Below are 14,867 nucleotides of genomic sequence, written 5' to 3'. Positions count from 1 at the left end.
AGAGACAGAGAGACACACACACACACACACACACACACAAGAGACAAAGACACACACACACACACAAGAGACAGAGACACACAGAGACACACACACAAGATACAGAGACACACACACACACACACACACACCCAAGAGACAGAGACACACACACACACACACACACACACACAAGAGACACACACACACACCCAAGAGACACACACACACACCCAAGAGACAGAGACACACACACACACACACACACACACACACACAAGAGACAGAGCCACACACACAAACACACACACACACACACAAGAGACAGAGCCACACACACACAAGAGACAGAGACACACACACACACAAACACACACACAAGAGACAGAGAGACACACACACACACACACACAAGAGACAGAGACACACACACACACACACACAAGAGACAGAGACACACACAAGAGACAGACACACACACACACACACACACACACACACACACACACACACAAGACAGAGACACACACACACACACACACACACAAGAGACAGAGACACACACACACAAGAGACAGAGATACACACACACACACACAAGAGACAGAGCCACACACACACACACACACACACACAAGAGACAGAGCCACACACACACACACACACACAAGAGACAGAGCCACACACACACACACACACACACAATAGACAGAGCCACACACACACACACACACACAATAGACAGAGCCACACACACACACACAAGAGACAGAGCCACACACACACACACACAAGAGACAGAGCCACACACACACACACACAAGAGACAGAGCCACACACACACACAAGAGACAGAGCCACACACACACACACAAGAGACAGAGCCACACACACACACAAGAGACAGAGCCACACACACACACAAGAGACAGACACACACACACACACACACACACACACAAGAGACAGAGACACACACACACACCCACACGCACACACAAGAGACAGAGACACACACACACACACACAAGAGACAGAGATACACACACACACACACACACACACAAGAGACAGAGACACACACACACACACACACAAGAGACAGAGACACACACACACACACACGAGACAGAGACACACACACACAAGAGACAGAGACACACACACACACACACACACACACACCCAAGAGACAGAGCCACACAAACACACACACACACACACACACACAAGAGACAGAGCCACACACACACAAGAGACAGAGCCACACACACACACAAGAGACAGAGCCACACACATGCACATGTCATTGAATGTCTCGTTATGTGGTCTACCCAAGTAACGATTAATAGTGTTTCTCATCCAAATATCGTCTGGCCTTTCCTCATCTATTTCACTTATGGGTCTGCTCATGCGAACTATATTATTGCCTGTTGGAATGAATTCAACCTTGCGTGAAAACTCTTTTAAGATGCATCCCTGGTATTACACGATAGACAGCTTCCTGCGCAGAGACATCTCGATTATGAAGATAAACGCCGCCTAATTTTTTAAATGCCTCTTTTGCACTAAGATTACCTTTGGAAGCTTCTTTTTGCGCACAATTTAAGAGCAAACCCATTTCTCTTTCTGACTTGGAAATATATGAAATAATGTACACGACACAAGCCCACGCATCTACAACAAACTGGATATCCATGTTGGCATTCCAGCAGATTAATAACTTCTCATTGTAGTTATTAATCCAGACTTCGTAGAGTTCCCTGGCCAAAACTATGTGTGTGTGTCCGCCAAAAACGCCGTAGACTTGTTCAAAAGTGAACTGTGATAACCCCAAGGATGCAAACAAATCCTGAGCACTAAGAGACAGGTTATTTTCATCAAGAGTAGCCTTCTTAAGTGCAGTCATAATAACTTCAGCTTGTTCCCTTGTAACAAGTGGGACAGATTCAGGGTCCAGCTGTTTAATAAACGTACGCGTTGATATTGGGCGGGGAAAATTAAAACGGCACACCTTTTTACCTTTCCTACATGTTAAATAAATTTGGGTCCGAGGGTCGTTTACACCTGACATATTGATCCACAAAGTTCAGGACCTCCTCGTCAGTGTTGACACCAAGTTTAGGAGAGTTCTCTACCCAAAAGAGGGCGTGGCAATGTGGGCTACCTCTCTGCTGGAATTCTACACGATAGAAATAATCTATGATTTTACCGATGGGCTGAGCTGGTGCCAAAATAACTTTACGCAAAAATCGGCGCCAACGGTCAACATGCGAGCCGCGGTTACAGGGTGACGACGCAAAAGGTCACGTCTCTCAGCCCAGTCCAAATCTGCAACCCTCCGGGTACTACCTTCCTGCTTTAAGAGTGTTTTCAGTAGGCTTGGCTACCGGAGATCTGCAGAACTAAATGAACAAAACCACGTCGGAATACCGAGCTGACGAATGCTTGCAAACAAATGTTTTTGTGCCAATTGCCAGAAGGGCGGCGTTCCTCTTATAGCCGTCATAAATCGATAACCATTATCAAACTGTAGTAAATCTTGTAAAGTTCCTTCACCTGCAGCAGCATTACCAGAACCGGAATGTCCCTTCCGCAAAGCTATGGACACTTTTGACACAACCTGCTCAACTTCCAACATGTATAATGCCAAAAAGAGAAACTTAAAATTTTCTGCAAATCTGCCATCCACATGCAATAGTCTGTTAACAAAATATCGGCACAAGGTTAAACGTGTTTTCCGAGGGGTATGAAACGTATTGCGTCCAAAGGGAAACTCTTTTGGAAAGCATTTAGCTTCATTTTCTTTATCCTTTAACAAACTTACCGGGCTGTTACCCTCAGGCGGAGCTAAATTTAAAACACCCTCAAAATAGTGGTCAAGAGCCTCCTGCCCTATATCAGCAGGCATGAAGAATGTGTCCTGGTACATGCAGTGCCGCTGTCGATCATGGAGAAGCTCATCATCCAATTCTGCTTGCTCCTGCTCCACCTGATTTGCCATTGAATCCATGTCCGCTTCCGTACCCATAGAGGGTACGTTAACGTCCGCTCCCGTATCCATAGCTGCTACATTAACGTCCGCTCCCGTATCCATAGCTGCTACATTAACGTCCGCTCCCGTATCCTCAGCCGCTACGTTAACGTTCACTCCCGTAGCCATAGCTTCCTGTTCTTCCCTCTCAAACTCATTAACCCACTCCTCATTAAAATCAATGTCTATATAATATCTATTGTTTCTTTTAAGAAACTCAATGGCCCTCCGTACACGCTCGGTATCGACATACTGATACTCAAAATGTCCTTTATAGGAAAGTTTGCGCTTAAGTTTTACCGGTAACAAACAACCGTCCATATTGCTACGCGGCAAGAGCTTTACGGTCTCAGTAATTCGAGAGGGGACACAAGTCGAAGGACCATGCGCTCCTCGTTGACCCCCCTTTGGCAAGGCTAGTACTTGCATAAAATTTATATTAAGTGCCACTATATGCTGTTCAACGGTGTTCAAGCACGCAAGTTCGGGTGGAATCTCGTCCAATTGTAAATTATTAACTGAACTTTCAGCTGGCATTTCACCTTTACAGAGTTTGGAGTTACATGTGTAGCAGATCCATAAACTACCTCTGCAATCCAAGAGGGGGCATGGAGTTGGACAATTTTGGTCGCATGTATGTAAATAAGCCTCTGAGATACAGGCATCAGCTATAGCAGCACATTTAGGTTTAGCCATAAAGTCTTCCTTTTTACAAGGTAAGACCTGGTTCTTAAATAAGAGTTTTAAACACACACAACAAACATATTCTGGACCATCTTCAACTTCCTTTAGAAATTGTTCCATGACAAAAGTGAAGTCTTCCAATTTTTGTTTCAATTGTTTTTTACTTTTTTTGTATGCTACTTGAGTCTTATTATTAAATTGCTCATTATGGCGGTATTTTTGTTCAATAAGTGCTTTCACTTTTTGTTTATGAAGGGGATTGGTCTTGTACTTTTGTTTACTGGCTGCTTTGACATTTTGTTTGTGTTGTAGATTAGCTTTATATTTGTTAATGCTGGCAGCTTTAACTTTGTTTTGAAATTGTAAATTAGCTTTATGTTTGTTAATGCTGGCAGCTTTAATATTGTTTTGAAATTGTAAATTAGCTTTATATTTGTTAATGCTGGCAGCTTTAAGTTTGTTTTGAAATTGTAAATTAGCTTTATATTTGTTTATGCTGGCAGCTTTAAGTTTGTTTTGAAATTGTAAATTAGCTTTATATTTGTTGATGCTGGAAGCTTTAAGTTTGCATTGATATTGTAAGTTGGCTTTATATTTGTTAATGCCAGCAGCTTTAAGTTTGCATTGATATTGTGAATCAATGCTGTATTTATTTTTAAATGTTGCTTTAACTTTTTCTTGATAATGCATATTGGTTTTATATTTATGCATAATTGCAGTCTTTATTTTATTTATATATTCTATATTCACATTATATTTATGTTTCTTTGCAAATACAACTTGTTCCCTTAGTTGTATATATTTTTGCTTTAGTGTCCATTTGATCACGTCATGATGTTTGTTGTATGTGTTTTTCAGACTCTCTTTCTTTTTCTTTAGCATGTACTTTGTTAACGCCGGTGTTCTACTTTTGACATCATTATCTGTTTGATTAACTTGGGCATCTAAATTTTTAGATCGAATATTGTAGCCTTTCAATGGTAATGCAGAGATTTGGCAGCATTCATAACAACCGTGAGTAATAGGTTGTTTGACGCAAGTTACAGTTTCATAATGATTATTCATATTTTCCAGGTAAATGCCTTTGGTTGACAAAGGCTCAGTAGTACAGCTGTATTTCAGCCAGTGTCCGTTATATAAAGTATAGACATTTACGCCTAAATAATCCGCGGCGGCATGGATTTCAAGTTCTGTGGCCCATGTGCCAACCAGACGCATTTTTGTCGCACTGATATATTGTTCAACAGACAGGTGGCCTTCGCGCAAAAGGGTTTCGTATTTTTGAGCATCATTTTGAAGCTGTTTAACAATCGCAAGTCTAATTTTCCGATGATATTTTTGCGTGCCACTAATTGCCTGCGAAACAGCGCGAAAGAAACAATTACCATCCGCAACAATTTTGTCTTTTTGACACGGCGTTCCCAGTGGCCCTATAGTTTCAGGATCTGCTACACCAGACTTCTGAAACTCTGCCTTTAGGAGTTTGCAAAAATCTTTGCAAACACCTTCACCAATAGGATTGAAGAACAGGGCATTGTCTTGAACACCAGTGCACAGCACATCGAAATCACCGTCTGTGTCTTTCTTTGTTTTAAATGCATCTTGGGGTACAGAAGAAACTTCTGCAGACTTTTTACGCTTTAAACCTTGGCTGGTGGTTGGGGTTACAGAAGGAGAAACCTCTGAAGGCTTTCTGCGCTTTAAACCCCTACGGCTGGTGGTTGAGGTTACAGAAGAAGAATCTTCTGCGGGCACTTCACCCTTTAAATCCCTCAGACTAGCGGTTGGGGGAACAGATGGAGAAACGTCTGCTGGCTCTTTGGTTGTGGTTACAGAGGTAGAAACTTCTGCAGGCTCGCTGCGCTTTAAACCACTCTTTGGACTTGCAGGAGACACTTTGTACGCTTTACGCTTCAAACCCCTCCGACTGGTGGTTGGGGTAACAGAAGGAGTAACTTCTGCGGGGTCCCTCTCTGAACCCTTCACACTAGTGGATGGGGTAACAGAAGGAGTAACTTCTGCGGGCTCCCTCTCTGAACCCCTCACACTAGTAGATGGGGTGACAGAAGGAGTAACTTCTGCGGGCACTCTGCTCTTTGAACCCCTCACACTAGTGGATGGGGTAACAGAAGGAGTAACTTCTGTGGGCGCTCTGCTCTGTAAACCCCTCGCACTAGTGGATGGGGTAACAGAAGGAGTAACTCCTGGGGGAGCTCTGCTCTTTGAACCCCTCACACTAGTGGATGGGGTAACTGAAGGAGTAACTCCCGGGGGCGCTCTGCTCTTTAAACCCTTCACACTAGTGGATGGGGTAACAGAAGGAGTAACTTCTGCGGGCGCTCTGCTGTGTAAACCCCTCGCACTAGTAGATGGGGTAACAGAAGAAGTAACTCCTGGGGGAGCGCTGCTCTTTAAACCCCTCGCACTAGTGGATGGGGTAACAGAAGGAGTAACTCCTGCGGGCGCTCTGCTCTTTAAACCTCTCGCACTAGTAGATGGGGTAACAGAAGGAGTAACTCCTGGGGGAGCTCTGCTCTTAAAACCTCTCGCACTAGTAGATGGGGTAACAGAAGGAGTAACTCTTGGGGGAGCTCTGCTCTTAAAACCTCTCGCACTAGTAGATGGGGTAACAGAAGGAGTAGCTCCTGGGGGAGCTCTGCTCTTAAAACCCTTCACACTAGTGGATGGGGTAACAGAAGGAGTAACTTCTGCGGGCACTCTGCTCTTTGAACCCCTCACACTAGTGGATGGGGTAACAGAAGGAGTAACTTCTGCAGGCGCTCTGCTCTGTAAACCCCTCGCACTAGTAGATGGGGTAACATAAGGAGTAACTCCTGGGGGGGCTCTGCTCTTTGAACCCCTCACACTAGTGGATGGGGTAACAGAAGGAGTAACTCCTGGGGGGGCTCTGCTCTTTAAACCCCTCACACCATCGGCAACAACAACATTAACGCCAGTAATCTCAAATGGTTTTGAAACGTCTTCATAACCGCCAGCCAAAGCACTAAAATGACTGGACACAGCATCAATGCTTTTAAAATACACAACCACGCTCTTGCCATCATAGTGTACCAAACCATCAGCACCGCGCGAATGTGAGTCGACCACTGCATATCGACCATTTTGTTTAATAACTGCGCAAGTGGTACCACCGAGCGTGAAAAGACATGTGTCATACAACGCAAACACTTGTTCCAAACCACAATCTAAGGTCACGCACAAGCCCATATCAATCATGTCGCTCTTTTCAACGGTTACATCCCCGGCAAGTGAATCACTGAAAGCAAATCTGAAACAACGGCCATCTACAACCCACTCAGTTGGCAACTCCGAAACAAGTAGCAAGCCTTTAGTAAATCCACCTAGACGACGCTTCTTGTACAGTTCATCCCCGAGTTTCAAAACCCTGTTTAAATGCCTCTGTTCCCATGAAAACACACTGGACACTGTGTGCTTGGCTAAAGCCACCAGTGAAATCGCCATACACTGTAGACCGGCAAAAAGGAACCGGCGATCATTCTGATTAAAGCTACCCCTAACCGCAGAAGGTAAAACATCAAGCTGGGACTAAGCTTTGTTGTCAGCTGGTGGGATGCTGTGTAGGGAAGGCTGACTGATCACAGGAGGGCTGAGGCAAGGAGAAGGTTGTCTGCCGTTTGTGGTCTTGGGAGGGCTGCGGTGTGGAGAGGGCTGGGTTACTGGTGGAGGGCTGGTCTTCTTGAGAAGGAGAACAAAATTAGCGTCTTCAAATTACACGGATTGTCTATTCAGTCTTACTGCAATACAAAAGGTTTTGTTTCTGCTGCCATAATATTTAAAGAAATTAAACAATTACATTTGGACTTGAGTTGCAAAATGGACAAATTTGAATGACTATGGACCAAATGGGACTCATATCATGAACAATATGAGGCGAAAAGGTCTTAAGTCATCTTTTATTTCTGATTTGCATCCATCCATATTCTGCCGCTTATCCGGGGCCGGGTCGCCGGGGCAGCAGTCTGAGCAAAGACTCCCAGACTTCCCACTCCCCAGACACTTCCTCCAACTCCTCTTGGGGGATCCCGAGGCGTTCCCAGGCCAGCCGAGAGACATAGTCTCTCCAGCGTGTCCTGGGTCTTCCCCGGGGCCTCTTCCCGGTGGGACATGCCTGAAACACCTCCCGAGGGAGGCGCCCAGGAGGCATCCGGAACAGATGCCCGAGCCACCTCAGCTGGCTCCTCTCGACGTCCCGAGGGACACGGTCGAAAGCCTTCTCCAGATCCACAAAGCACATGTGGACTGGTTGGGCAAACTCCCATGAACCCTCGAGCACCCGATGGAAGGTATAGAGCTGGTCCAGTGTTCCACGACCGGGACGAAAACCACTCTGCTCCTCCTGAATACGAGGTTCGACTATCGGTCGGATTCTCCTCTCCAGGACCTTGGAATAGACCTTTTACCCGGGAGGCTGAGGAGTGTGATCCCTCTGTAGTTGGAACACACCCTCCGGTCCCCCTTCTTAAACAGAGGGACCACCACCCCGATCTGCCAGTCCAGAGGCACGGTCCCCAACCGCCACGCGATGTTGCAGAGACGTGTCAACCAAGACAGTCCTACAACATCCAGATACTTTAGGTACTCAGGGCGGATCTCATCCACCCCCGGAGCCCTGCCACCGAGGAGTTTGCGAACAACCTCAGTGACTTCAGCTTGGGTGATGGATGAGCCAGCCTCTAAGTCCCCGGTCTCTACTTCCTCTTCGGAAGATGTGACTGAGGGATTAAGGAGATCCTCAAAGTACTCCTTCCACCGTCTGACGACATCCCCAGTCGAGGTCAGCAGGCCTCCACCCGCACCGTAAACGGTGTTGGTGAGACACTGCTTCCCCCTCCTGAGGCGCCGGACGGTTTGCCAGAATTTCTTTGGTGCCGACCGATAGTCCTCATATCTTTTATTTATTTCAGGGACAGTGCAAACTAATAAACATATGCCAGAATTAGCCAACATTCTATTTTTCATATGTAATCAGCCTAAAAACAGGGAATAAAGAAATACAATAAAGCAATGACTTTCTGTTTGAGGAAAACACATGGACCAAAACAGGACCAAAGTTATAAAATAAAAACAAAAAAAATAAAAAGTATAATTAAGAATACACTAGCAATTAAGTATAAATAAACCATATTAACTCACCTGGTCTGTCAACATCCCTGGGGTCTCCTCAACATCTCCCACCTGTAGCCACAAACAACAAATATGTATTGCCTTAAATTCTGTGCAAACTTCATTAAAAAACAAGAATAATTAAAGCTGCAAGCGGCATCCAACGGCCCTCGCGGGCCGCCGGCCTTCCGACTCTGCGCTTTCGACTTGATAAAGATGGCGCCCTTATTGTGTGTTGAATTAAAAAGAACTTGACAGACGGCGACACATTTGACATGGCCAATCCAGTGCAAATGAACACAAGTGTCAGTCAAATTTGCTGCGCCGCCGCACAGAGACCGTAGCACTTAGAATATAAATATGGATAACTTTTGATGCCCCGCTTGTGTAGATGATATTTCCCAAAGTAAAGCTTGATCGGGCTATTGCCCACGGAGGAGTTTGTTAAAGTGTGAAGCGTAAATGTGAACATTTCAAAGATTTGGCGTTTCCCCATTTGTGACAGTATATTTGCAGCTCCACGGCACAGAGACCGTACCACTTAAAATCAAAATATGGATAAATTTTGATGCCCCGCTTGTGTAGATGATTTTCCCCAAATATGAGCTTGATCGGGCAATCGCCCTAGGAGGAGTTCGTTAAAGTGTGAAGCGTAAAAATGTGGTGATTTGAGCGATTCTGCGATTTTCCCATAAGGATAACATGGGATGTTTCTGTCATCGCTACGGTTACGCCGTACAAAATATGACTTTGGCTCTCATACTTTTATGATCAGGATGGCAAATTAGAATTTTGTTCAAAATATCATGTCATTTGGAAGAACTCGATTGTTTATAGGCCACTCTGAAGGCCAAATAGTCAGAATTCTGGGAAATGTTTGCGGCTCCGTTGCACAGAGACCGTAAAAGCTATCCTTAAAATTTGGATAACTTTAGATGCCCCACTTGTCTAGAGGACGTACACCGATTTTGAGGTTGATGGGCAAAACGCACTAGGAGGGGTTCGTTAAAGTGTGAAACATAAAAATGTGGATATTTGAGAGATTTTGCGGTTTTCCCATAGGGATAACATGGGAGGTTTCTGTCATCGCTACGACTACGCCGTAAAAATTAAGGCATTTGTCTGATTGACTTTTTTGATCGGGACGGCAAAAAATAATTTTGGGTAAAGTTTAGAACATTTTGGTAAAACAAATTTTTGACCTTCAATGTTAATTTAAAGGTCACTCTGTAGGGGGCGCTATCGCGCTCATTTAAATTTTGTCATCATAAACTGGTCCAAACTAGAAAGTTTAACAACTGATTCAAATTTGGTCCTAATCGGACTCGTTTTGATCAAATGGGAGCAATTTTTAGATCTGCAATTTCCCAAAATAAGTTGTCCAACTTTGCGGCTGCGCCGCACACAGACCGTAAAAGGTATCTCAAAAAATTGGATAACTTTAGATGCCCCACTTGTCCAGAGGACGTACGCCGATTTTGAAGTCGGTGGGCAAAACGCCCTAGGAGGAGTTCGTCAAAGTTTGACGTGAACAAAATGGCTAACACAGCGTGTTTTCATTTTCAAAAGAATATGGCGGCCATAGGGTAAGTCTGGGGGCGTGGCCACAGTAATTTTTTTTTTTTGTCCTCACGAGAGGAATGCGTGTCCCGAATTTCGTAGCTCTACGCCAAAGTTGACCTCGGGGCGTCTCCCATAGGCGCAATGTATTTTGACTTTTGTCGGTGGCGCTGTCGCGCCATTTTTTAACGAAAAAAAAAAATGGCCCAGAAAAAATCTAATTTTTCGCCGATTCTGAATTTTGGGCAAAGTTTGGTGAGTTTTTGAGCATGTTCAGGGGGTCAAATTAGAGCTCAAAAAGCAGAAGAACAAGAAAAATAATCAAAAAAAAATAAAATAAATAATATTTTTAGCAAAAACAATATAGCCGTTTCCACTATAACAACAAACTATACATCGTTTGAAAGCCCTAAGCCTTCCCCATGCCGCCATGGGGTGGAATCATCATTACGAGCGCTTACGCGCTCGTCACTCCCTATTCCGTCGGGATGCCCCGCCCACTCCCCATAGACTTCCATTGATTTGAGCAGATACAAGCATGACCCCTGCCTACGGCATGGATTCTCGCGTACGGGACGATGCCAGGAGGGTTTTTGGAGGAATGCAGCGCTTTGCGCTGCTGTTGTCAACAATGAGTGAATGGGCTATGCCCATTCACTCATTGTTGAATATTTTTGTCATAGCAGGAGTAAGTATGCATGATCCATGCCTTCGGCATGGGCTAGTTCACTGTACTTGCCAGGGGCGACGGGGTACCAAACATGCGGGCGCAGGACGTGTTGTGGACGTAAATGCTGTGTCCTTAAATAAATAAATAAAAAGCCCTGCCAAATGAGTAATATCTTGTTTCAAAAATCCATGCTCACCTTCTTGTCGGGACACACTTTGGGTTGGATTAACTTGTAGAAATGGTTGGTAACCTTAGACTTTGGCCAGTTCTGTTTCCATGGAGAATGGCGGGGACCAGTACCAGCTGAAGGGAACAATCATCAGACAAACTTGTACAGAAAGGTCAAAGTGCAGAGACTAACTTACCAAAGACAGGCTTGGGTTTGGAGGGGCTGCGAGGAGGAGGCACGCGAGGGGGGAGCACGATCTGAATCTGAGAGAGCACTTCTGCTGCTCTCAGCTGGTCCGCCCGGCGCTCCTTAGCAGCCAAAGAGCGTTTGACATCCTTTTGGCGAGGCATCTGAGACATAATGTGGAGGAATAAGGACAAATATTGAAAATAATCAACATTAAAGGCCCAAATGTGCAAACGAGAAGAACCTGAGGAAGAGACTAAACCAGACCCGACAGACCTGACAGACATGACAGAGCGCGCGTGCGCGCAGAGCACGTGTGCGCGCAGAGAGCATGTGTGCGCGGAGAGCGGATAAATGATAATGAGACATGTTAATAAAAGTCAATTTTTCATTAATGATGTTATTCTGTTTTCCTTTCCTTGTGACCGATTCAGAATTAGCTATGACAGGTACCAAATGATCAGTACCTGTCATGTTGACAGGGACGTAAAAATAATTATTTCAAGGCTTGCAGACCCGAGTCTAGGTCTGAGTCCAGGTCTAGACCCGAGTCTCGGTCAGAGCGCGGCCCCGGGCGAGCGCCTTTATATCGCAAATACACATTTTAAACCTGTTTACCACATTTTCTTAAGCGCGTTTTGCCGTGACTGGGTGGGTGGAGGAGGGCGCACACTGCTTCTGTTCTGTCCGTCTAAAACACGCTAAATCTACTGTTACGCGCTCCTGCGCGCTGGGTCCTCCCCCCTTCCTCTCCCCCTCTCCTCCCCCCTTCCTCCCCTCCTCTACTCCCCCTTCCTCTCCTCCCGGGGTGCGTTTTAGGCAAACCCAGAAGAAAACATCTTTTGAAATTTAAATTATAATTGTATTTATATTCTGTCCGCCTGTGCAATATATTTCATTTAAAAATCTGTAAACCAAGTAATAAAATAACTGCGGCCTTAGTTTGAGACACGCACGCACACACGCACACACACTGCCAAAACTGAACCAGGTCTAAACCAGGACTTGGACTTCGACTTGAAAACTTGAATCGGGACTAAAACAGGGACTAAATCTGGGCTTGTTTGAACACATACACTGGCAAATTCAACATTTAAGCACAAAATTAACTCAGCTTTGTATTAAAAAAAAACTTACCTTCGAGTTGAAGACCGCACGGTGAGACACTTTTCTTCGAGGAAGGAAAGAACCGAAAATATGAGCTTATTGGACAAATAGATGCTAACAGTCAGACGAGAGTAGATCCAAAAGTCTAAATATGGAATACTGTGAAGAAATTAAACTCCAGCCAGAAACAGGAGAGAGTGAGACAGGAGCAGGCGCGCGCTTCAGAAGAGGGCAGAGTCATCGTTTGAACATTTAGACCAATCAGTTTGAAATATGCATTTGGTTGGACCAATCAGAGCACAGAGACATAATGTATTAAGAAAAGCTAGAAAATCATTGAAAACATGGAATTCTCATGAAAAGTGAACAGGCAGCCGCCATTTTGGAAATGTTGTCCCCTTGTTGGCTGTAACAGATCAAGTGTTATTGTGCACAACTGTATGTAAAATGAATATATATTTTCTTCAAATTACAGGAAGTACTGTTGAGACCTAACACAAAACTGACAGTGTAAAGAATAATTTGGCAAAATATATGTTTGTAAGTAATATTTATTGTCAAATCATTGCTGCTGTGTAAATTATAGAGTTTGTCTCCCTGCTTGGAATATAAATGACAGTCACGGTGTCAGCGTGACACAGACACCGTGACTCTTTGAATAAAAATGTGGATAACTTTTGATGGTCCATCCCTGAAGATGAGTCTCACCAAATTTCAGGTTAATAGGGCTGACGCCCTAAGAAGAGTTTGTGAAAGTATAAAGTGTAAACATGTTCACTCAACAATGAGTGAATTCACTCATTGTCAAAAACCCTCCAAAAACCCTCCTGGCATCGTCCCGTACGCGAGAATCCATGCCGCAGGCATGGGCCATGCTTGTATCTGCTCAAATCAATGGAAGTCTATGGGGAGTGGGCGGGGCATCCCGACGGAATAGGGAGTGACGAGCGCGTAAGCGCTCGTAATGATGATTCCACCCCATGGCGGCATGGGGAAGGCTTAGAGCTTTCAAACGATGTATAATTTGTTGTTATAGTGGAAACGGCTATATTGTTTTTGCTAAAAATATTAATATTATTAGGCCCGAGCGCCACAAGCTGGCGAGAGGCCTATTAATCTCGTAAGGCCGTGCTTCGCACGGCTGCGAAAGTGCGCACGTAGTGCGCACGAAATCGAGCGCGAAGCGCTCGCCCACTTCCAAACACTCACTAACGCACTCCTTCACTCATGCACGCCCCGTGCATACTAATTAGTAGTAGGAAAATGGAACATTACCGTTGTAAACGGGCGAAGCCCGTGCAAAAGTGCGCACTAAACGAGCACTTTACATTGAGATGACGACCGCGAAGCGGTCGTCATCCCCATATAAAGCACTCATTTGCGCTAAGTAGCTCACGAATACTTTCCCCATCTCTTGCATGTTCCGTGCATATAAGCATGTAATGCAAAAATTGAACATTATTACTGTATAGAGGGCCAAAAACACAAAGTGGGCGGAGCCCACTCAAAATTAACGAAAGTACCCGTCAGTGACCAGGGACCCACACCATGAGGTAGGAAAGCGCGAGCGCTTTCCGAAAATGTATAGTTTATGATATTTGAAAATTGGGAAACATTGTTTTTGCATCGGAATATTATTCTTTCTTTCTTCTTCTTCTTCTTCTCGGGACCAACCCCCCTATTTTTCACCCAGTGAACATTGACGAAAAGTCACAAAAATGTTCACACCTCTAAAAATCGTGCCTCTCTACATTCTGGCTATTTCCCTTTTCTAAAATAAAAAAAATTGGCGCGTCAGCGCCCCCAAATGTACCAAAAATGCATTGAGAGATGGGAAATGACCCAAAAAAAATCTGATCGTAGAATCATGAAATTTGGCGCAGAGGTAGATGGTGACAAGAGAAGTAAAAAATATTATTACGGCAACGCCGTCCGCCCAACCAAATGTCGGCCATATTGCTTCAAAAATGGCTAAACATGACTTCGGAGTTTTTCCAAACGTCGTACTTTTACGAACTGGCCCTAAAAAGCTGAAATTTGGTGAAAATGCTACTGAGGAGTGGGACATCAAAATTTATCCAAATTACATTGATACCTCTCACGGTCTCTGTGCGGCGAAGCCGCAAACTGTAGCTAGAATTTCAGAAATCTCCCATATTTAAAATTTCTGCCGTTTGCGCAGATAAAGTCCGAATTGCGTCAAATTAGAATCAGTTGTTAAACTCTTTGCCCTAAACCTACTTGAAGTGAAATAAATTCATTTGGCGCCACAGCGCCCCATACAGATTTTATATGGAGGTTAAATGTTTAGTTTTGCGAAATTATATGAAATT

At 44.6% G+C, this 14,867-nt stretch overlaps 1 protein-coding gene and 1 pseudogene across 1 annotated transcript; both read right to left on the bottom strand.

The window, feature by feature from the left end:
- Window positions 1-1,942, bottom strand: part of LOC140366277 (uncharacterized) — a 15,095-nt pseudogene extending 13,153 nt beyond the window's left edge.
- A 64-nt stretch (window positions 1,943-2,006) lies between these two features.
- LOC140366276 (uncharacterized) lies at window positions 2,007-11,600 on the bottom strand. Its single transcript, XM_072452942.1, is given in 6 exon segments — window positions 2,007-2,245; window positions 2,248-7,232; window positions 7,312-7,370; window positions 8,873-8,914; window positions 11,269-11,375; window positions 11,438-11,600. Coding segments are annotated over 6 exon segments (5,595 nt in total).
- Window positions 11,601-14,867: the final 3,267 nt, after the last annotated feature.

Source organism: Eucyclogobius newberryi, unplaced genomic scaffold (assembly GCF_026437365.1).
Source record: "Eucyclogobius newberryi isolate DKJ021-1_F unplaced genomic scaffold, fEucNew1.0.hap1 SCAF_19, whole genome shotgun sequence".
Taxonomy (NCBI): domain Eukaryota; kingdom Metazoa; phylum Chordata; class Actinopteri; order Gobiiformes; family Gobiidae; genus Eucyclogobius; species Eucyclogobius newberryi.
Note: the sequence above shows the minus strand (reverse complement) of the source record. Positions and strands in the feature narration are given on the sequence as shown.